At 37.9% G+C, this 23,633-nt stretch overlaps 1 protein-coding gene across 1 annotated transcript; it reads left to right on the forward strand.

Moving 5' to 3' along the window:
- The first annotated feature begins 369 nt into the window (after window positions 1–369).
- Window positions 370–20,893, forward strand: LOC136829280 (nuclear receptor-binding factor 2-like). The gene is made up of 6 exons (XM_067087619.1): window positions 370–920; window positions 7,715–7,899; window positions 9,994–10,131; window positions 11,611–11,980; window positions 12,490–12,694; window positions 19,739–20,893. Exons 1-5 carry the CDS (start codon window positions 795–797, stop codon window positions 12,682–12,684), a joined length of 1,014 nt encoding a protein of 337 aa, XP_066943720.1. The 5' UTR covers window positions 370–794; the 3' UTR covers window positions 12,685–12,694; window positions 19,739–20,893.
- Window positions 20,894–23,633: the final 2,740 nt, after the last annotated feature.

The following is a 23,633-nucleotide window of genomic DNA, read 5'->3' on the forward strand; positions in this document are numbered from 1 at the left end:
TTCACGATCTTCATTCAGCACTTATCACCACATCACGTGATGCAATTATTTTCTTACGAGTGAGGATTTCAAAGTGGAAATTGACGAGTAAGGTGGCGTGTCTTCATATAGAATAACCCACGGTGTTTATTATTAACTGTGATTCACCTGCATAGTGCGACGTAATTCAACAGCGAATGAGCTCATGAATTTTATGTAAAATTGCAATATAATATATTTAGTACTCCATATATCATTTGCTACAACTTCCATTTGATAAGCATGAGACAATTGCCGTGTACACTATAAACCAGGAACCAGCCGATCGTTAAAATGATTTCTCCCGTCTTGTGTAAATTACAACAAAGTATTATGATAAAGTCAACGAAGAAATTGCACCAGACTGCGAGTCAAAGACCAGATCTGTGAGTTTATGCCTTGGGCGAGATCTAAATCCAAGACAAAGAAGAAGAGCTCGACCTTTGACCTGTCTCAAGCAAAGCGGTTCTTTTGTGACTGAAAGCTGAGCGTGGACACTAAGTACGTTAGTTCTGTGTTCACCTTTGTAGTTTTGCACGTACTAAACTCCCATTAATTCGCATACATTCCGATTAGTTTTACGGCAAGTTTACCAAGCGCCTGATTTACATCACCCCATAAGTAAGACACCAAACATTATCTCGAGGTTTGCGGAAACTTTTTAGAACTCGTGCTTGGGTCACAAAGAGGTCACACTTGGTCCTGGCATGACCAAACAACGTTTGTTCGCTGTTGTTGTTGCCGTGAATGCATAACAGCATTGCACCCTCCTCTCGATGATGGATAAGGGATCGAGATCGTCAACGAGTGGGATCCGATTCTTCGCAACAAACTTCAGCAGCCCGTTTGATAGTAAACATGGATCGGGACTTGCTGGAATGGACAATTCTCCACTAAATAAGGTGATTATGGGACATTTCTCTTTGTTCGGAGGGGAGGATGAAGGGCGATGAATAAAATCGAGTGGTGGAAGGGCGGCCGAGGAGGTGTTGACATTCCTAATATAGCTGCTTGGCAACTGTCGCGAAATTCCGTCGGGGTAGATTTAGAACTTTAGCCTCGCTAACCCACTTGGCATTAGTCAGACGAAGGCGGATGTTTCTTTGTTTTTTTTCTAATTAATAAATGAACCGTAACTGGGCTCTTGTTTTAGGTAAGTGCGCCCCTGGGCGAAAGGGGGTCCGTATCGTGTTGCACCTTAATCCACGGGGTAGGTTAGGTCACGTTTAGCGTATACCTAGTTAGGGCTTAAGATACCCGACAGGTATCCTTACTGAAACTGACGTACCCGCAAAATGAACAGACAAAAGGGTATATTCATTGAATAAAGGGGGACCTTGTTGGGCATCTGGGGTTTTTGGGTGAAGGGCACGAGTGGAACGGGATAGTGTAGGTCAATTTGACAAAAATTGGGTGATCGTAAATTTGATGTAAATCGGTTGGGTAAGTGGGTTGCCCGATGTATTATAGCACGTATTTCAGTATTCGTGCACACATCGCTCTGCTGTGCATGTTTTTATTGTGGTCGGGCCAATTCGGTGCAAAGTGCCCCGGCTCACGGTTAGAATAGGATGTATCCCTGGTGAAATATGGTTTCCATCTGCTCTGAAGCAGCTTGCGACCTCCAGAAATAGCCAGTGTGGTAAAACTGAAGACTACTACTACTGTGCCCCCCAGGTTCGGTAACTACCAGTTTAGCCCTAGGAGAGCTGGTAATCAGCTCAGTGGTCTGGTAAAAGTAAGGTATACTTGACTTATTTGCAAAACAGGTGCCGTGTTTAGCACCAGCCCCTTGGAAATGAACGTGAAAATGTAAACATAAGAGATTAATTATCATAAAAACAAACAAAAGGCATAAACATATACAAAAATCTAAGCAAAAGGCAGTAACCATTATGGTCCAGACAAGCGGGAACCAGGGCGCTATAGTGGTCTTCAGTTTGACTGCATATTCTTCTCTTCTTCACTTTTATTGGCTACGCTATGGTATTATAGTCTTGGTCATGTGTGTTTTTATTATTCCTCCTTAGCTGAGAGACATGTACTGTAATGTTGAAGAGGGTTTTAGAATTTTGGGGTGTTTTGGGAATGCAACTCAACTTAGTTTTTGGAATTTTGAGTTATGGTAATACTCAACTTTGTATAGGGTAACATAATGTTAAATCTAGGGTGTGTCCTAATTGAGTGCCAGTGTACGATTTAGTTTTCTTGATAGTTTTCTATTTGAATTGTACAAATTAGAAATTCCTTATAATTGTAACCCTAATCCCCTCCCACTATGTTTGTCAACAATGATGGTGTTTCTGGGGAGCAGGATTAAACTTAAAATTAAACTGTTAAATAAATAAAATGATGCAATATGTCCACGCCTAACCATCCTTAACCTAAGCTAACGTAGGGTACTGGCACCTCCCCGGATCCCTTAGCTAACTTGATCCTTAGACTGTAAATCATTAAGTGAAATACAAAGATGCACTGTAACCTTACCCTCCTTAACTTAGCCTAACTTAGGCCTCGGGTTGTACCTGACCTGGGGGCAAAGAATTTCACCCCCATTCTCCTAACCTTACCGAAGGTGTCATGAATCATTAACATTATTTGCTTGCTTAAATATCTTGGTTGTTTGTAGTTCTTGTGTGACCTCCCTTCTCTTGGTTATTTGTTGTCCATGTGTACACCCCCCCCCCTTCTCCAAAACAAAAAGTTCTGATCTTGAGTGTGTTATTTCCCATTATGGTCCTTTATTGTTGTTAGACTTAGGGATGTGTGTGATGGGTTAACAAATGTCAAATTTATCTGTTACATTAGAAAAGTCCTATTTCGCATTTTGAATTACTTGGGTAATTTTCGTATTAAGAATCTTCTGATATCCAAGAACCTTTTGATGTAAAGTCAGTTTAATAATGCTGAACGTGTAACAACTTCAATCAGAGACACGTTACGTCTGGTTGTAAGGCTGCTCGAGGGGAGCGGGTAAAGAACTACCTTGTAAAAACGACTCAGGGTCTGTTGCAAACCACTGGTAGACCTGGATGCAACACAGTTGCAAATCCTATCTTACTGGCATTCATAAGTACTAAAAAAGGAGGCCTATTGCATGCAAACCTCTTGTCTACATGCCCTTTCAGCCCTCGGGCAGTTGAGAATCTTTCTCATTCTTGTTGTTCCTGGGTTTGTTGCAAAAACCCAGAAGCCATTAGTCCTTGAAGAGAGATGTGAAACCTTTTGATTTTCACTTTACGACCTTGTTGGAGGTCCAGACGAGAAGCAGCTAAGTCGAGTGTGAACCATAAGATGCTACCTAAGAAGGAACATTGTGTCTTTTTGGCTTAGTGCTGTTATCAAATAAGCTTTTGACTTTGGGTGAGGAAGACAGTCTTACAGTTAGGGTGAAAGCTCATGAAGTCAGGGTCCATAGAACTGTCCCTGGCATTTAGGAGTAACTTTTCAGTAGCACAGGTAATGAGAGCCAGTGTCTGAAGCCTTGGGCCACCTTTACCTCATTCTGCCTGAAGGACATTGCCGTCAGGTTCCTAGAAACCACCTTGGGATCTGTGGTGGCTGCTGAACAGGTTATGTAGTCACCCAAGCTCCTTTCAGACAGAAAACTATCATGCCTAAGGTACTTGAAGACATTAGGCAGAGGTTGAATGGTAGAGGACTGGATTCTTTTTCTTATTCCTTCATTCTCCCTAGGCAAGGCAGTTGCTCAGGCTGAGTACAAGCTGTACTGTTTGCAGATGCGGGTGGCTACTCAGTGAAGCACTCAGCCTTAGAGCTTTGGCTATTATGATGCATTTGTCAGATTGTTCCGACACGATATACAAACCATCGGTCCCTTACATCAGGAATTACTTACAGCGAAGCTGGACCCGGCCGTTAAACTCTTGAACAAGGTGGTTAGGCAGTAACTACCATCAGGTAGGCGGGAATACCTGCCTGCCCGTATGTAAACGTTCCAGTTTGCTTTTGGCCGTCATGCGTTGCAGATGTGTTTTCGGATCTCTTTGCCTGACTGTCGTTAAGCTCTTTATTATCCCGGTGGTATCTTTCTGTATTTGTGTGTATATATTACGTGTTTGGTATTTAATAATCCAAACCCACAATTTGTGATAGCCTTGCATAAGCAGTCATTCCCCTGCGTCTGTTTCTTGGGTTTGACGGCCAAGGGCATATTTAGAGAGGCGTAACCGAGTGGTAATGCTTCTCTTCCAGTAGCCCTTTATTTAGGTACTGAAGGCGTTCCCCAGTACATTCGGAGATATTAGATTGGGATGTAACATCTTCGCTCCCCTACATTGATCGGGACGTAAGAGTTCGCTTCCTTTCTTGGGCTCCCTCTCTCAGTGTACAAGGGCATGACTACTTCCTTTCTACTTGTGCCGAGTGTTGTTTTTGCCGCCTGCGCTATAGAGAGTTGTGGGGAGGGGGCCTCCCCTCCTTCCTTCTCTCTCCCTGTAGGTTCTTCCTTATCTCTTCTTTGGTAGAGATCTCTCTCCTTCGCCCTCTTCGCTCACTCATAAGACCGTGAGGGGGGCGCAGGCAGTCGGGCAACCTCTTTTAAGGGGCCTCCTCAAGCTGCGTAGAGCAGTTCCCCTCGAGGTTTCAATGTAATAATGTGTATATATATCCCATAGAGAAATCCACATATCAGTGAGTCTGCGAATCATGAGAACCCGAATATGGATAGAAACTACAGTAGAGCTATGTAATTACTTGGTAAGTAAATATAAAGCTTCATTTTATCATAAAAATGTCATTTTTATATATACTTACCAAGTTATTACATGATCGGAGCCCTAACCAAGTAATTACATGATTAGAGCCCTAACCCTCCCCTCGCATGGACAGAAGGGCACAATCAAATTGAAGCTCTTTGCCGAGTTGTTCCTCTCTTTCCCCGAAATTGGGCAGGGTTGGTCACTTACGCAAAACAAAATTTAGTGCTACCACAAATTCAAAATTTAAGCTGCCGTGTGAATTGAAACTATAGCTTTGTAATTACTCGGAAAGTATATATAAAACCTTATTTTGTCATAAAAATGTAATTTTTTCATCAGTGGTGCCTCAAACATATTGTCTCGTCTTCCGAGACATCCTTGACTAAAATAGCAGACTTCCTCCTCTATCTGAGGACCTCTAGAGGGCTGTCCTCTTCCACCATTAAAGGATGCCGAGCAAAGCTTACTTCAGTTTTTAAGCACAGGGGTATGGACCTGTCAACAAACCAGGATCTTAATAACCATATAAAATCGTTCGGCATGTCAAAGCAGAAGTCCGATCTGGTTTCATGGAACCTAGATGTTGTGCAAAAGTGGCTTAGAGGCACTCCTTTCAAGCCCCTCTGTTCTGCTTCCCTCAAGAACCTCACTCAGAAGAAACTCTTCCTCGTGGTTTTTGCGACTGCCAAGTGCGAGTGAACTGCAAGCTATTGACAAAAGGGTAGGCTTCTCCCAAGGAGACGCAGTGTGCCCTACCATCCGGGGTTTCCTAGCCAAGATCTTGGCCCAGAGGAAGAGGAAACGCTTCTTTGCCCAGTCAGAGTCCTAAGACATTATCTGCGAAGGACCGAGAAGATCAGAGGATCTTCTAGCAACCTCTGGTATTCTGTCAAGAATCCTTTTCACCCTCTCTTGAAGAATGCACTGTCGTTCTTCCTAAGGGACCTGATCTCCAAGGCACATTCTTGGATCCAGGAAGACACTTTGCCTGCGTTCAAAGTGAAAGTGCATGAAGTCAGAGCAGTCGCTACCTCTTTCGCCTTCAAACATAATTAACCCTTTGGTCGACCTTTTGGAGGTGCAAATCAATATTCGCATCTCACTACTTAAAAGAAGTTGAAAGTGTTTGAAAATTGCAGTACCCTTTGGCCGTTATTAGTGGCTGGCATGGTATTGGAGGAAGAAGCATTGGAGAGATTGTTTCTCTCTAATGTCTCTTCACCGTGACATAGGGTGTCGAGTTTTTGGGGAGCCTGGGGGTACCTTGTACTTGGAGTGCCCACCAATCCTTTTGGATGGGTAGTGGTTTTTTGGTCAATATTGTCTGGTTGTTCGATTTGACGTACAGTACGTCTTGTCAATGATCAGGCCTATCCTCCATTACAAGATTCCCACTGCTGTAGAGGTGACCCTTGGCTCTACCGCCACACCACGGCAGGTTAAGATAAGCACTAACCAGAGGCAGTTTTTCTCCTGCAGTAGCTCTCTTACCAGGTAAGGAAACGACATGCATTGTTTCAATACTAGCCATCCTTTCTTTTTCGAAATCATCATCACACTTAATGTTTTGGAATAGAACATGCCCATTCATCCCACCTCCTTTCAATGTGGGATTCAGCTAAGTAATTACTTGGTAAGTTACTTATATGAAAATGATATTTTTATAATAAAATTAAGTTTCATATATACTTACCAAGTAATTACAGAATCAGAGCCCTCCCTCCTCCCCTCTTATGGACATATCGGCAAAAACGGAACGAGCCGGCCAGCTATTGTCGTTACCAAGTAAACCTGTGCAGTAGGCGGGGCTTGTCATCTACATTATGCAACGGAAATGCTAATGCAATACTTTGTCAAGTTACCTATATGAAATGTTACAGTAAACCCACGTATTCGGGGGGGGGACGCATACCACACACCCCCGCAAATAGCTACAATCCGCGAATACTGAAGACCCCTCTAAAAACACTTAGAACTGCCTATTTTGATAGGTCAAACACAAAAAAAAACTCTAAAAATGCTTAGAACTGGCTATTTTGATAGTTCAAACAAAAAAAAAAAAACTAAAAATGCTTATACCTGAGTATTTTAATAGTTTTATAAAAAAAAAAGTGCATTTAGTCATGAAAATGATATGAAAATATAGCTGTTAATTAGTGAATATTTCTCAGCGAAAAATACCACAAATTGGCAAATTTTCCGCGAATAATGTGTATATATGTTCCATAGAGAAATCTGCAAATAGGTGAGCCCGCAAATTGTGAGAATGCGAATACGAGGGTTTATTGTATTTTCATGATAAAATTAAGTTTCATATATACTTACCAAGTAATTACAGAATCGGAGCCTTCCCTCCTCCCCTCTCATGGACAAAAGGGCACAAATGAATTGAGCTCTTCAGCTGTGTTGTTCCTATTGTTCCCCGAAAGTGGGCGGGGCTAGTCACCTACACGGAAACAACAGAAGCGCTACCGTGAATTTTAAAATTTAAGCTGTTGTGCGATAGAATCTATAACTATGTATAATTACTTGGTAAGTATATATATGAAACTTAATTTTATCATGAAAATAACATTTTTCCTAGGTATACAAACCAGTCATATCATAAACCCACCTCCTCCACCCTGCTTAGTCCCTGATACCTAAGGACAACAGATGCTCCATTCTGCCCTTACTTAACCTCTTATCATTAGTTAGGAAAACTACCTGGTACAGCACCAAGCTTGGAACGACTGATTCCAGCATGCGCCGAGGAATACTCCTACATAAAAGGCTGTGGTTTGTATACCTAGCAAAAATACAAATTGCTGCTCGTTAAAAGTTTGGTACACATACAGTATTGTATTCTGGGAAAAGGCTAAGAATAGATAGCTTTGATTTGAATTTAGTTAGGTTGTGTCAATATATGGTAATCTCCAAAGGGATGCAATGGGTACTGAAGAAGTATTTTGATGAATGTACTTATCTTTCACTAGGCCCATAGGGAACAGCGCCGTGCTGAGGCATGTTTAAGAGGTGGAAGGCTCGAGGAGGCTGTGGATTGTCATAGGCGTGCAGCTGAGTTGTTAACTGAAGCGCTTACCTTATCAGATACACCCCTTGCACAGCAAAGCATAAATCTTCAACATAGTTTCCATATACGTCAGCAAGAAGTAATAAGGTAAGTCTCTGAACAGAGTACAATGTATTTGATCATATTACTCAGCATTGTATAAGTAAAACACTTATTTGATTTCAGCAAGACATAAAAGAAGTGAACAGATTGCAAGTAACTGAATGGAGCACGGACTTATGCATTGCTATATATAGTTAATTATCAAGGTTTCTTTTATGGGAGTTGAATCCAAATGAAACTATATATGTAGGTCTTATTGGCTTTAGTGTCATTGCCCTCTGGTGCATTTCATCACCACTGACTGCTTGCATGTTATTTGTGACAACATGCACTGTATTTCAGGAATCTTCTCATGATTTATAAGAAGAAAGTAATGGAAGGTTCATTATTTAATCCCTATACTGTAGTCTGAAATATTCATAATCATTATTCATGATTGTGACTATATTAGTCATAGGTTGCTGGAATATTATTCATCACTCTTTCAGTAATGGTAAATGCCAAAAAATCAAGACTGTAGTTCAAGCTGTTAAATCTACATTCATTACTTAATAGATTAGCTCAAATATTTTGCTAAAGGAAGACCAGAGACTTCTGACATAGTAGAATTCATATGCAGATGCCAGCTGCTTTTGATTTTTTTTTTCCATTGTAGGGTAACTGGAGACTTCTGGGCAGCCATGGTTATTCACATTAGTAGGTCTAAGGGGGATATGGATTTCTCCAAAACACAAATAATTGTAGCTACCTCAAAATCCAAGCCTGTGTTAACTTAGACTCAGTTTATAAAATGTAGGAAGCCCACAGGGTTGAGAACAGTGTAGCATTGCAGAAATACTGCTCTTCAGCAAGTGGAATGTTTCATTCAAACCTACCCAGACTATGTACAGTAATTACCAAGTACAAGCAGTCTCTAAATAGTTTTTTACTGTTTACATGTATGTAATGTATATTGTACTGTATAATGAATACTCTGTACGTGTAAGAAATAAAGAAAAAACACAACCACCATTCTAACCACAAAACACAGCAGTGCATGGTAAAGTGCACTGCCACACAACGCTGACAAACTGCTGTATATTAAAATACCAAACCATAAGAGGAGCTGTTGTGAGAAAGAAGTGATGTTCTATTACATCTTTATAGGTGTACTTTGTACATTCATACTTACAGTACATGTAGTAGTGGTAAGTACCGTACAAACAAAGTACACTATGCAACAAGTTCCTTTACAAGACTAAAACTCGAATGGTTAAATCTTACAGCATTCATGTCTTTCTCTAATTTACCCAACATTTACAACTGTATGATTTTATGTTCAGTGTCTTGTATGTATGACTACAGCTTGTCCTTCTCTTGCACCAAACCATGGAGGGTTGTCTTTCAGGTACTTTAGTTAACTATAACATGGGGATGAGACAACCTGCTACCAAGATTGTGAAAAATCTTGAGCTTGGGCTCAGTGGCAAGGCTGCTGAGGATGTGGCATTAACACTAAAAAGGTCACAGATAAGCATCAGTTATGACGGGGAACGCTGGTGTAAGCTACAGCTTGCATCACACCGAACTTCAGATTGCAGTTGTCAAAGAGAATTATAGGACAGTTTAGTGTGTAAATTCCTCTCTTCCCACACGAAAATCTAGTAACAATAGTATAACTTCTTTTCCTCCCAACACAGTAATCCAGTCAGTACACAATATACTCATTGAGAAAATCTGCATAAATACAGTACTCAACTAGTTTGCATGGTTGAACAGAATTTTTTTTTTTTTTACTCCAGAATTCTTGATCTTTGCTTTGTATTTCCATCCCCACAATCTGCAGTCACTTTTGCCATTTTGTGAGGATAACTGCATGTCCACACTGAAAAAGGTGCAAGTAATGACTGTGAGTATTGGAAAAATGAGTGACTGAAGGATTGTTGTTGACTGATTACTCATTGTCAATAAGACTTTATGCTCAGTACTTCAATTGTGCTTTAAGTCTGTTTTAGTGTGGACATTTAGCCACTTTTACCACAGGAAAAGTATTCTTTTACACAAAGTTTGGATGTAGACATCCTGAATTAATTTTTTTCTTCCAGTAGGTTTAGGAGCAAGCGACAGGAAAAGTATGCTATTAATTTTTTTTTACAACAGGTTTAGGAGCAAGCAACGGGAGAAGTATGCTAAGGCAATGGAAAACCAGAGATTGAAAATTGGTAGTGGGAATAATATTGGAGGTCTTACTGCTCACCCGTCCAAAAGATTGCAGGCAATAACTTTAGAACTGACAAAGTAAGTGCAGTAAAACTTTTTGTTCAATGCAAAATTGTTGAATAGTCAATGGCATTTTGCATAAAATATAGATTACATTATCCTAATTAACATTTTCTTGATGCAGAGGCCATTAGAGTTTGTCTGGTAATCAGTGAACTTGTAGTTGATAATTCTTATCGCTAGAGTCAAGGAGCAAAGAAATTAAAAATTTATTCCATTTTCTTAAGTGCACTCTTCCCTTATTAGGTATTGTAGCTATAGTCTAAGATTGTTTTGTATTATTGAAAAGAATAAATAATTTTTTGTCTAGAAATATAAACAACAAATGTGAAATGAAAATGCATTTAGTAAATATTTTTTGTTTTCAGCAAGTTATTTGTGCTGCATTGAAATGCTAAGTAGTGTATGCTTTACTGCATCAGTGAAGAACATGACATGCACCTTAATTATTGCATATAGGTTAGAAAGAGATTTTTCCTAAGCCACAGTTGACCTACAAAAATACTATAAAATCTTCATGCAGGGTTAGTTCTTCATTCAAAAAAATTTTTTGTTCCTTTTTTTTTTTGCATAGGTTCCTTTCATATATTCACAAGCCTTCACTCTTAAATCTTATTTTTACTCATAGACTTCGACATGGGATGTTTTGTCAACATCTCATTACTAACCAGTGAATAGTGCTTACACATACTGATGCATGTTGACAAGTGCAGAAATAGTAACTTTCTAGGCTGTGTTTGCCAGGGAAATTGAAAACTTTCAAGGCTATATAAATATTTTTTAGTTTATTTTTTATTTATACAATATTTGCATAGTTTGTGTATACAGTATAGCAAATAGAGGAGAGGCTGTAGTATGATAAATTTTCAGACACCTCATGGTATTGTGTGATTGCAGTGGTTTGAATGTCTTTAGTATTCCAGCTATAAAGTTTCAGTAGATAGTGTTGTCAGTCCCATTTGTGCATTGTCAACTTTAATTTAATGTTAGAAGATTCACTCAAATCAGGTTTTTTTCAAGATCTACTCAAAAACAGATTTTTTTCACTTGATTCCTTTTCCTGATAGCTTATATATTTTCTTGTACTGTATCTTTAAATTTGCAGTCAGAAAAGTGATGTCTTTACCCTTTAAAAATTTGGTGTTCTTTTTATGGAAAGACTGAATTCAGTACCTGTCCTTAACTTATGGTGAGGGTTGCGGGCCTGTATTCTCCAACTGAGAAATGTGGGAGCCTGCATTTTACATCTTGGGAAGAATGTATTGCGTTCTCCATTTGGGGAATGGTGGCTTCAGTCCTTATTCTGTCTGGATAAGGTTTGAGTTTTTCATTGTACAACTGAGAAAGCATTGGGTTTGTATTATTTATTTAGGGTATCAGAGATCTGATTTCCACATTTCATACAAATTTTTCATTTTAAAAAAATTTTTACCCTCCTGAATACTCAAATAAAAATTTTACCCTCCTGAATACTTAAACAATTATGTTAATTTTCAGAAACACTGAGAAAACAGAGTCACTGTTTTCACTCTTGATACCAGATAACGAACTAAGCAAAGAAGACAAGCAGCTCTTAAGAGATGAGGCATCTTGCGAAATGAAAGAACAAAGTTCTTCATCAGAGACTGTCAAAGCTTCATCTCCTACTTCTTCTACAGAAAAGGACAAAGCTTCAACACCCACAGGTTCCACTGAAAAAGTGCAGGAAACTAGTGGACAGTATTCTTTGGGAGTGAAACGAGAAAAAGACAATTCTCTCATTGTTGAGGAGTTGCGAACGTTACGCGATCACCAAAATGACCTTATAACTCAGTTAATGACAGAACTTGCTCAAATGGAAAAAGAAAACATCCACCTTAGAAACCAGGTTAGTTATTATCATCAAGGCTTTAAATCATTAATACCTCACTGGATTTTCATAGATATACTTGTTTTCTACCTTCTGTTATTTTTCAGAGGACCATGAGTTAAGTAGTTTTTTTACAGTTTTCAGTTTTAGATTAACATGAACCCATTTGGCATCTTGTTTCAGTCTAGCGCAGGATTGACTGTGTTTGAGACCTATTAAGTTTGGCAGCTCTGATTTCACTTACTGTCTAGCAGCAGTAACCAGTGATACCATCTTTCATTAAGGCCAGCCTTATGAGAGCTGATGTGCTTGAATTACTGGAAGATAACCATGTTAAAATAGTATTTTGTCTTATTGTTAAAGCATACACTAGTTATTAAACATTGCAAACATCTGCAACAACCTCCCTCCCCTCCTGCCATATCTATACTGTGCATTACAGGATGGTCATTGTTTATAATATTCATTCTTGCAGCATAGTTTGGTTCTGTGGGATCTGTAAACTACATCTGCAAGTGTTTTTTCAGGTTAGAGAATTGCAGAGCAAATGTGAACAGTACGAGGGAGAAAAGCGACGAATGAGGGCCATGGCCGACTCCAGTTGTTCACCATTTGTGTTTTCTCCACTGAGTGAATTCTCTCCTGACCCCCCAAGCTTTCCTGATCTGGCCCCTTTAGAGTTACCCCCGTTAGACTTCATGGACAACTGCGATAAAGAATGATAAGTAAAAAGTACAAACACTTCTACCGTTGAACTTTTGAGTTGGAAAGTGATATCGATGTAGAATCACTCAGTATAGTTTTCTTCTGTCTTCCTTGACTTTTTAATATGCATGTATTAAGTCGGAATAAAAAATAACCATAGCCATTCAAGTGGACACATGAATATATTTCTGATTGTTCCATTTTCAATAAGCATATCAAAAGTGTTATGTTATCTTTTATATCTTACTATGTATTGGAAATGCATTCAATCCTTGATTATTTATGCAGTTAGATCAGTAAACTACTTCTGTATAAAGCTGTTAATATTTGTGACTGGGCCTAGATATAGCAAGATAATGTTACAGTATTACTTGCGTATCTATTCTATGTGATAACACTGCCATTGCCTTTACAGAAAACTAAATGACTAGTAATTAGTAAAATGAACAAGTTGAGGTACACTTCTTTGCTGTACTGGACTTGCAGTTATTGAAGATTCTGAATATGCTATAGTTAGATTCATATAAATAGAAATACATAAGGGATCTTTTCAGTGGGCTTTTATTCCATGTCTCTCGACATTTCAGATATTTTTTGTGTCCGTTTTATTATTGGGCTCACAATTTGGCTGTTGATAAAGTTTTATGGTATATGTAGAGAATATTAATTAAATAAATGCAGCCAGCATTTTGGATGATAGATAATGCATAGTAAAACAAGGCAATGAAGTGTTTAATTGTGATTACTGTTATGTTAAGAGTGTGTATTTTAATGTTGGGGTGGGTTTTGGGTAGAACAGTATATTCTTTATTTCAATATTTATGGTTGTTAGGTTTCTTGGTGCAAAAGTTACAAATTCAGTATGCCTTTAATCCTTGAGGAATTTTGCATGGAATGTCAATTGTAGAAACAATTTTTTTAGAATTTGGATGTAAATTTCAGTTGATTTTAAACCCATTACTTAGAATGCTTTTTCATTTGTCAAGAAAAAGCACTGATGAAAACTTTGAAGAAGTTACTGGCATGGGAGTTTACAGTACATATACAAGACATTGGTATGTCTAACCATCTCAGATTTCATTTGGCAAATGTATTGTTTCCCCAGGCACTATTTGTTTTGTAAAGAATTACTTTTCAACCTTTTCCACCAAACTTTACCACTCATCCATTATTCTGTTTTATCATCAACTGACCATTTTCCCTTTCTGTTTTGTTAGTCAGAACCAGAGTCATTTCAGCTCTTAGCCTTCTCCTCTTTTGGTGTAAATGCGTAAAGTTACAAAGATGTTTTTAGTGTGTTTTTACTTTACTTGAGAATTTCAGGCCAATTTACTCCTATTTAGGCTCTAATTTTTGGTTTCTAGGCATCTCTGGGGTGTTAGCACAGTTACTTGTAGTGTCCGTGGCCTGTAGCTAACCTAGGGTCTTAGTATTAAGATGTAGTGTTGTTGCTAAAGAAAAATTTTGTTCTTCCTTGTGTAGTTTACTTTTGGTTTAATTTTTTGTGTTTTTCACAGTTATATAATTTTTTTGTGTGTATTTCACACAGTTTATATATCTTGCATATTGCAAGTGTTGAGTATCACTTGAAGTTTGTATGTCTGACCATACCTGCTGTACCAGCAAGAATTGGTATGTGGACCATTGTTCCTTCAAGGTATAATAAGATGAGATGGCATGAGAGGAAGATGGCACTACTGGTGTTTCTGTGGCTTCTGACTGATTTTGTTTACTGCCCAGAGAAGGAGATCCCTATCCATACATGCACACCTCTCTGAAGGAGCAGGATTTTTTATAGTAGGAGATCCCTATCCATACATGCACACCTCTCTGAAGGAGCAGGATTTTTTATAGTACTGTATATGGATCCAGTTCATGTCAGCTCAGCAATTCTGAGCCATGTCAAGGGGCCAGTGAGGAATGCCACCACTTCTGCACCTTCAAGTTTCATCTCCAGACTAACAGAAAATGAAGATCATAGTAGTGCAGGAGTTCTTCATGCAGTAGCAAAGTTTTTCAGCTGAAAGTCTGCACTTGCTCCTGCTGTTTTCTTCGTGGTGATAGGGTTATTAAACCAGTCTTAGAATTCCTTTTAGAGTAAGTAATAGGAGGTAAGGCTTTATCCCCCCATTTCGTTTGATCTCCTTAATATGGACTCATTTCTAGAAATTTTGGAGTATGTAGGAAGATATGCAGCAGACTGTGGGTCATGGTGGTGATGAGGAACAGTCAGTGACTTACTTTTCTACAGAAAAGCACCCAGTGACTTACTTTTCTACAGAAGAGCACCCACTGGCTTCAGACCCCCTCATTTTCCATTAGTTGTTATATTAGGTAGTTTAACCAGGCCAAGTTGTGGAGTTGTTGAAAACACTGTAAGTCTATATAGTATCTAGAAAACTTAATCCCTCATAGCTTGTTCAAGTTGTGGACTTTTCAGCTTCAGCCAAATTGATCCAGATTGTCATCTAGTTCCCATGTTAGAAGATGTAAAGATGGGCTTCAGTTGGTGTAGAATTTTGAGAACTTAATAATGCTCCTAAGGTTCTCCCTTTCATGAACATGTCCACTGAAGGTTTGAGAGGTCATCTGTTGTACTTTGAGGCAGTAGGTAGGTGGTCAGTGCAAGAAAAAAGTTGTCATGTATATCATCTCTAGTTAAGTTGGTTGTTTTTGCACTGAAGTTTTCATTCTACTTGCCAAAAACGAAACAGCTAAAGTAACATCTGACACACCACTGTTGCTTACTTTGAACATGAAGGAGATGTGTATGTAGTGCAGTAAGGTGGAGATTTACACCAGGTAGAAGAGCACAGGATAGGAATTGTGCTTAGTTTTGTGCCTGGAAAACACACTGTAGTTGCAGACACTTAAGCAAAAGGCATCAGTTTGGCAACTATGGCCTGGGACTCTGATGGTGGATTTGTTTGCCATGAGTCATAGCAACTTTTATTGTTCATCCCTGCCAGAACTGGTTGCTTGGAAGTTCAGATAATGAACCCTTGGGATAAACTAGAGGTTTTTTGCCTTTATTTCCTTTACCCTTCCGAGGAAAGTGCTGGATGAATTTTTGTTGACCAGCAACATCAATATGACTCTAACCCTTATAGCTCTTTCGTTACCCAGTGAGACAGTTTTCATACCAGGCCAAGTGGAACATCGGCAACACCCAAATAGCGGATTTCCTTGTTTCCTCAGTGTTGTAAGCATTTTTGTATCAGTAATCAAGAGCGATAGATCAGCTTTTTGAGGCCAATGGAACTGTTCTTGTAAAAGCTCCCAAGTGGGAACTTTCTGAGGGTCCATTTGAATCATTGGAGCAAGCCACTTTTCTGCTGACTTTATGGCAAGACCTAAATATCAGTTAAAGGAGACCATTCTACTTCATATTTTGCCATGACATCATTCTTTAGCTACTCTCAGGAGAATGAGGCTCTCCATATTCGAGTCAGGATTTAGTGCGTTTATGTTTGTAGAGGATGGTACAGTTACAAATGGGGAAGATGATCATTTTAAGGTTAATGTACATGAAATAATAGCCTTTTTTTTATTATCATTCATGTAATCAGGATATTAATATGGTGTTGGCATGTTCATGGTGTTTCCAAACCACATTTGTAAAATTTCACTTAGTAGAAATAACCCATAAGTGGATAAATAACTCATAAATGGATAGATACTCTTTAGGACTGGTGAGAGCAGCTTGATAAGTTGTCCCTGCATCCGGGGAGATTTCCAGACTCAGAATTTTTCTTCATCCCCTAAGTCCTCATCTCATTCACCCATTATGGCATCCTAGGCAACAAAGATTATCTGTTTCTGTATTGCACATGGGTAATATCTCCTATGAGGCTACCATTAGAAACTTGTGTGGATCAATTTCTTCCATGCAGCAAGCTTAATGAGTAATTGAAGAGAGAGCTATTGTAAGCAAGTATATTCTCTTCAAAATATCTAGTTTCACTACTCCAAAGTCTAGTTAAGCTTAAGCAGAAGTCTTTCAGTCATACGTTTGAAGTATTGTTAGAAATACAGGTTTCCTTTTTAAAGAAATCAAATTCTTAGAAAATGGAATTAACTTTTTATTAAAAAGCCATGACTTAGACTCACCAATAATTGCCCTCCTCCCATGTTCTCACTGTCATATGCTCAGTGACACAGTAACTCGAGTTGAAGTGAAAGGTCAGACCTAGCTGTCTGCTCCACGCATGCGCTAAATACTCACATGTTGGTAACAAATCCTCAAAGTTTTGTCTGGGTATTTCATTGACAAACGAAAAGGGATTCCTGTTTAAGTTATGAGTTATTAAAATTTATTTGTTAAAGTCTCCATGTTTTGAGATATATAGCTCTCACTGCAATTGCATGTGCTTTAGTATGATAAATTTGGTTATTAGAAATAGTTATTATATATTTTGCATAGTATAAATTACAATAGTGGCATAAATTACAAATGCTTCAAGCCATGTGAATAAATAACGATCGATTGTTTTGGTGTGGTAAATTTGGTTACTGGTGTAGTATAATTTTGGTACCACTGGTATGAATACATAATGGGTTAAATTACAAGTTTTAATTGTCCATGTTTTTGTGCATTTAAAAGGTTTTGGTTAGTTACTGTGCAAAGATCAGAGTATTTGTTGCTCATAGGCTTACATTGAATTTTTTTCATAAGTTTTGTGAAGTTGATATACCCATACCTTAGGTGCACTTTTGTTTGTTCGTCAGATAGTATGTGCTGTTCAGATAGCTGTAGTTAATGCAGTATATTTAGTTTACTTTGGTGTTTTTATTTGTAGAAAGATGCACTGTAAATTGGTGTTTTGTGCTGCTCAGCTGGAAAATTGAAGGAAGTATCATGTATTTAATTATTTGAGATTGCTAATATTGTTCTTTGTTGGCTGAATGAGGTCTAACCAGGAGGTATAATGTTCTGAGGTACTGAAATATTGTTTGCCAAGAGTTGAGAAGATTGTTTTTTCGATATTTTGTTGGGGTTTGTAAATTGAGGTCTGTCCTGAGTTTTGGGATTATTTCTTCAAAATATGCTACTATATTTATATAAAGGCATACATCCTTAAGTCCGGTTATTTAGTAATGAAACTTATACCATACCTTAATAAACTGGTTTCAACGATTAATTCACGATTATCCGTAGCTTTAAGAAAAGGTTGTATCTCCTCAACATATTTACTCCTTCTGGTACAAATGAAATGACTGCAGCAAAAATTTTGTGTAATTAGCATTTCATGTTTTAGTATGCTGAGTCCCAGTGGCAGAGGATCAGTTGCTATACTTTGTAAGCAAGACTTTGGTCGATTATGCTTTATGTCGGTTTCATCCAGAGTGAGAAGGATCGTCATTTGATTTTTCATTGTTAGCCTCTATCCTTTTTTATTTTTGTATTGTGTGCAAAGTTCTCAATGTTTAGTTTTCTCCTTTTAATTCCCATATTTCTTTTTCTGCCTCCATTCTTTTCCTCTTATTGACAACTCTTTTGATGATGATGTAATTACCTAGAGATATCAGGTGATCTGGAGTACAACACAGATTATCAACAGGTGAATATTTTTACTGAATGGAGATTTAAGTGTCTCGTCGAGGAAGTTTGTTTTGACAGATTGATGGAACTGGGTGTTTTGCCTTCATCTTGCTTTTGAAGAGAGACAAGATACTGCAGCAACTACTTTTTCAGTTGTGGGAACTTTTAGCAGTCATATTTTGTGTATTTGATAAATTGGTTTTGCTGCTCCGTAGTGTTTGTAGTTGACTGAGGTTTGAATCATGAAAGGTATTTTAATGCAGTCTAGTTTATATTTTGCATTGCTCATGGTTATTGACTGATGTTCATTTTGTCATGAAATCTCGGTTTGTAAGGATTATTTTCCCATGTTTAATATTGTGAGACTGTTGTGTGTGTAATAAAAATAAAGTGCTTACATTTTTTTATTATATTGTGTAGAGTACTAGCCATATTAAAGGAAATGCTTCATGTGTGATTGTAGAGGTTTCATGAATGACCTTTCATTTCTTTTGTATGGGCCTTTTTATGCACATAAAGAGTTTTTGCTGTTCAGCTTAAGGCTAACTAATCCAAGATTCAGATTATTTGATATTGATTATTGATGTTTGTGAGCTTTAAATAAAATTGGATCCAAGTAATGTGAGGCAGATTGGTTTTTTGTTAATGTAAATTTTTGTATGCATTCAGCATGTGAATTAGTTATTTAGCCACTTTCTGATTGCCTAAACATTTGAATTCAGGTCCTTTATGGGATAGACATTTGAAGGAACTATTTTCATTTCCTTATGAACACTGATTAATGGGATTTATTGAAATTTAATTTTTGAATTGTGAGTACTGCACTGTATATTTTTAGAATACAGTGTTTGCATGTCATAACTATTTTTATTGGTCAGCGTACTTTTAGGCATCTGCATGATTTAGTGTTAATTTTGGTGTAGAGTTTTGTTGAGGGTCATAGATGTTAAAAAATTACAATGTAGATGATCTTGCAGTTAATTAAAATCCCAATATTTTTTTGAGATTCACAATACATGGAGTGACTACGGAATATTGATAAAATAGGTATAATCCTTCACTTCACTTTCACTATGATAGTATATAATTAAAAAGATGGGATTTAAAATATATAGGAAGTTTTATATGAAGTTCCCTATACTATACTTCCATTGCTTACTGAAGGATACCTTACTTCCCAGTTTTGATTTCACCCAATATCAAGCTTTGTGAATCAAACGCAGGAAGGTTCCTTATATCAGTACTAGAATTGCATACAAAATTATCTCGATTCTAGTTTGATTTTACGCTGTGTCAGATGTAGTCTTTCATTCGGTCAGTTCCTGCCTAAGGTGTATATTTTTCTTATTCTCTTTATAGATAAATTGTGTATACAGTAGCCTAAAATTCATTGACTTTCCATAGTCCAGTAAAGTTGATAAATTTCCACTCTATCTGGTTTTATTGCATGCCCCATAACTGAGCAGCTAGATACGGGTATCAAAATTTCAAGGATTTTTTATTTTTATTTTATGTCTTTTTTGTGTTAGTGGGATGTCTCGGTACTGTCACCATTGTTGCCGTCGTTCAATGTGCTGTTTCATCTTTCAAAGATCTGCTGATGAAGAAGTTCAAAATTTTTGACATCATTCAGAAAACGACAGTATTCTGAAATCTTGTGGTTCTGGATAATGTTACGGAAAGGGAAAACGTGTACTGCTATTTCTGATTTTGTTTAAACAACATAATTTCTCTAAAACTGTTTGTACACAATAGTTTTATTTCGACGAGTGTATTTCTTAATGGCATGTGAATTTGTAACTTTTTGTAGATGATACTGCAGTATGGATGCATAAATAAATGTTATCACATAGGAAAATTATGGTATGAAAGTCAAACTCTGAATATACTTGAGTAGTTGGGTTTAGTAGTTCTAGGAATGCTATCTGAAACTACTCTGGCATTAATTAATACTTTTGCTGCATCTTTAGATGTATTGCAAGTTGAAATTTCTATGTTGTATCGTTTTTTAGAATATTGGTATTGAATTATGTTCTAGAGCATTTAAGTAATTTTTTCTGTGATTTTATGGGTATTTGTAGATGTGAAAGAAATGTTTATGCAACATGCACAAATGCAAAATTTTCAAGACGAAAACATTAATGAGTACTGTATAGTGTAACGTGCAAGTGTTTAATTATGTTTTTGTGCATAAAACAGAAGCTGCTAAGTAGGGGAAGTGAGTGCATTGTGAATGGAAAAATAAGGATAGATATGTTTATTGCACTGTGTGGAAAATGTGTCATTTTTGTAGTTTTATTTTTGTATTTTTATTTATTTTTTTAGGTTTGCGCTTAAAAATCCAAAATTCCAATTATTTTAGGAACTTACTTCATGAAATTAATACTATTAGTAAATTTTTTCAAACAACGTTGTTTAGAATTTCTCTGTGTTGGGGACCATGTTTTTAGGCTTCAGTGCAGTCCTTGTTTGCTAAATATCAGGTCTTACAAGACTGTACCGTATAAAGTGTACATAGGTTTGTATTTCATCTATAGATTGAAATTGTTTGATACATTTCCAATTTTTTTTCTCATATGATTATTAAGATTAATATACTATAATGTATAACACTTGTTACTTTTATACTTAGGTGTTCACACATGTAAACTCAAAAAAAGATGAAATAATAATTTTTGTTGTAATTTTTGTATATTTCTATCCTTTTGACATCCCTCCCTCATCATGCTTCTAACACTTGAAGTCGGACGGAGGGTAACTACTTAGATTTGATTCATGGTAGCTGGTTTAGATATTTGGTCCAGAAGACAAAAAGAATGTCCTTTTTATATTGAGAAAAGACTTGTAGACTAAATGTAATAAAAAAGAAATGTGCTTTAGACTACTGAAAACAAAATGGTTGATAGAAATAACCACAAAAAAAAAAAAAAAATAAATTGGAAGCTTTTCTAATCACAACCAAACTTGATACACTTACATGTGGAGCAGCAATTCTTCCTCAAATCCAGTAGTGAAAAAAATTGCCAACAAATACCCTTGCACAACAAAATGTTCACTTCAGATTATACAAGGATGGTAGAAATGTAGAAATATGGTGGATTCCTGTGCATATAAACAAAGGAAATGTAAGAGCTGATAAGGCAGACAAAGCTGCAGCTATTATGACACTCACATAGATATTCCTATTTGTGATTACATACATAAAAGCTGTAAAACTCATTTTAATCTATATATTACAGAATAGTACATTTAACATGACAGTAACAAATTAAAACAAAACCTAGCGTTGGAATAGTGAATTCACCATATCAAAAGAACAGATAAACAAATAGTTTTGATACATCTTAGAACTGGTCAAATGGTCGTTTTCGTTTGCTGCATGAACATTTACTGAATAGCATATATATCAATCCCTGTATGTAGAGACTGTAGTACCACTAACAGTGTAAGGTTTTTTTATGTGAATGTCCAAAATATAATCAACAAGTAATTTACATAGCTAACAATTGAGGTAGATTCTTAATGCTAAAAGAACGAGGCCAAGGTTTGGCTGGATTTTCATTCTTAGTGAGAAAGCTAAGAGTAAAGGAGTAAATCTTATCTCCATTAGAGAAACCGATTCTCCTATCCAGAGCTTGGAGAAGGAGTGAGTTTCCCCTTGCTTATGTAGGCTAGGGCGGTCGTATTGTCCGAGTGCACTGCAATGGTCTTGTCTAAAACTTTCAAAGCAAAGACTTGCAATCTAAGATTGATCGCAGTTAGTTCCTTCAAGTTTATATGCCAAGTTTCCTGTTATGTTCACCTTCCGGAGACTCCCTTGTCCTCCGGGGTCGCCCCCCAACCTAGGTCGGATGTGTCTGCGTAGAAGCTCAGGTTGGGGTTTAGAGGAAAGAGAGACTTCCCTTCTAGTAGCCTGTTTTCAGATCACCAAAGCAGATGTTTCTTGATGTCTTGGGTGATTGGGAACATGAAGAAGTCCGGATATTTCTTTTGATCCCAAATGTCTCCGAGGTAAAACTGGAGTACCCTCACGTGAAGCCTCCCCACGGAGATAAACTGCTCAGTGGAAGCCAGTATTCCTAGGAGGCTCATCCAATTGTTGGTCGAACACGTTTGAAGAGCGAGAAACTAGTCTATTGTCCTCAGACAGGATTCTATCCTCTTGGGTCCAGGAAAAGCCAAAAAAAGACGAGAATTAAGAATCATTCCCAAATACACTATCTGTTGAGATGGAATTAGCTGAGACTTTGAAGGTTGATCAAAAGTCCCAACTCCTTCGCTAGGGCAAGACTTTTGAATGTCCCCCATGCAAACTTCCTTTGTGGGAGAACGAATGAACCAGTCATCCAGATAGAGCACAATGCTGATGCCTACTAGATGAAGCCTACCCACTATCGGGGCAAGAATGCAGGTGAAACCCTGAGGGGCCGTCAAAAGTCCGAAGCATAGTGCTCGGAACTGAAAAATCTGGTTCCAAAACACAAAGTGAAGGTACTTCCTCGAGTCTGGATGTATGGGGATATGGAATTACACATTTTGCATGTCTATGGGGACCATCCAGTCCCCCTGACGAATGGATGCAAGAATTGATCGGTTCGTCTCCATTCTGAATTTTGTCTTTGTATGAAGATATTCAGTGCGATGACATCCAGCGCTGGTCTCCATCCTCCTGAAGACTTCGGAACCATGAAAAGGCGATTGTAAAACCCCTCCAATTCTACATCTGTGATTTCCTCTATTGCTCTTTTTTGAAGAAGAGCAGAAACTTCCTCTGAGAGGGCCGAAAACCTTCTTGAGCCTTTCGAATATGCGGTTATTGCGATGGGTTTCTTGACTAAGGATGGATAATCTACGAAGGGAATAGCATATCCGTTCTTGGGCACCTCTATTTCCCACTGTTCTGCTCCTCCCTTGCTCCATTCTTCCCAAAAAAGGAGCCTGGCGCCCACTGCTGTACAGGGAAAACTTTCCTCACTTTTTGGAAGAAGGTTTGGATGAAGACTTTTTGATGGCCTTGGAGGATAAATGGACGTTAGCATGAGGCCTTGACTGAAATCTTTGCCTGGTGCCTCGAAAGGGCTGGCACTGCGCAGGAGAGGAAGACTTGGTACCGAAGGAAAAATTCTCTTGAACGCATTTAGAAGACTGGGTCAGGAGATATTGCGTTGACTTCTTTTGCAAGTCAGAAGTGATACCATTAACTACTGCCTGAGGGAAAAGGAAGTCACACACTAGAGGAGAGAACAGAAGAGCACCAAAGCTCTCTCTTCTTTAAAATACCCATAGCATATGTTGAGATTAATTCCCAAGAGGCGTCTCTAATTCCCATCCATACAGGCAAATGCCCAGAAGAGCCGAAGATAAATCCATGGGAACAGAAGGAAAGTCCTGGATTTTCTTGGCCAGGGCACCCACTGCCCAATC

The sequence above is a fragment of the Macrobrachium rosenbergii genome, chromosome 44 (genome assembly GCF_040412425.1).
Source record: "Macrobrachium rosenbergii isolate ZJJX-2024 chromosome 44, ASM4041242v1, whole genome shotgun sequence".
Classification (NCBI taxonomy): Eukaryota; Metazoa; Arthropoda; class Malacostraca; order Decapoda; family Palaemonidae; genus Macrobrachium; species Macrobrachium rosenbergii.

Excerpts from the sequence above, each read along its gene's own strand:
- LOC136829280 (XM_067087619.1), top strand. The coding sequence starts at position 795 with ATGATGGATAAGGGATCGAGATCGTCAACGAGTGGGATCCGATTCTTC. Across the intron at positions 921-7,714 it reads ACAATTCTCCACTAAATAAG|GCCCATAGGGAACAGCGCCG; the intron begins GTGATTATGGGA and ends ATCTTTCACTAG. Across the intron at positions 11,981-12,489 it reads ACATCCACCTTAGAAACCAG|GTTAGAGAATTGCAGAGCAA; the intron begins GTTAGTTATTAT and ends GTGTTTTTTCAG.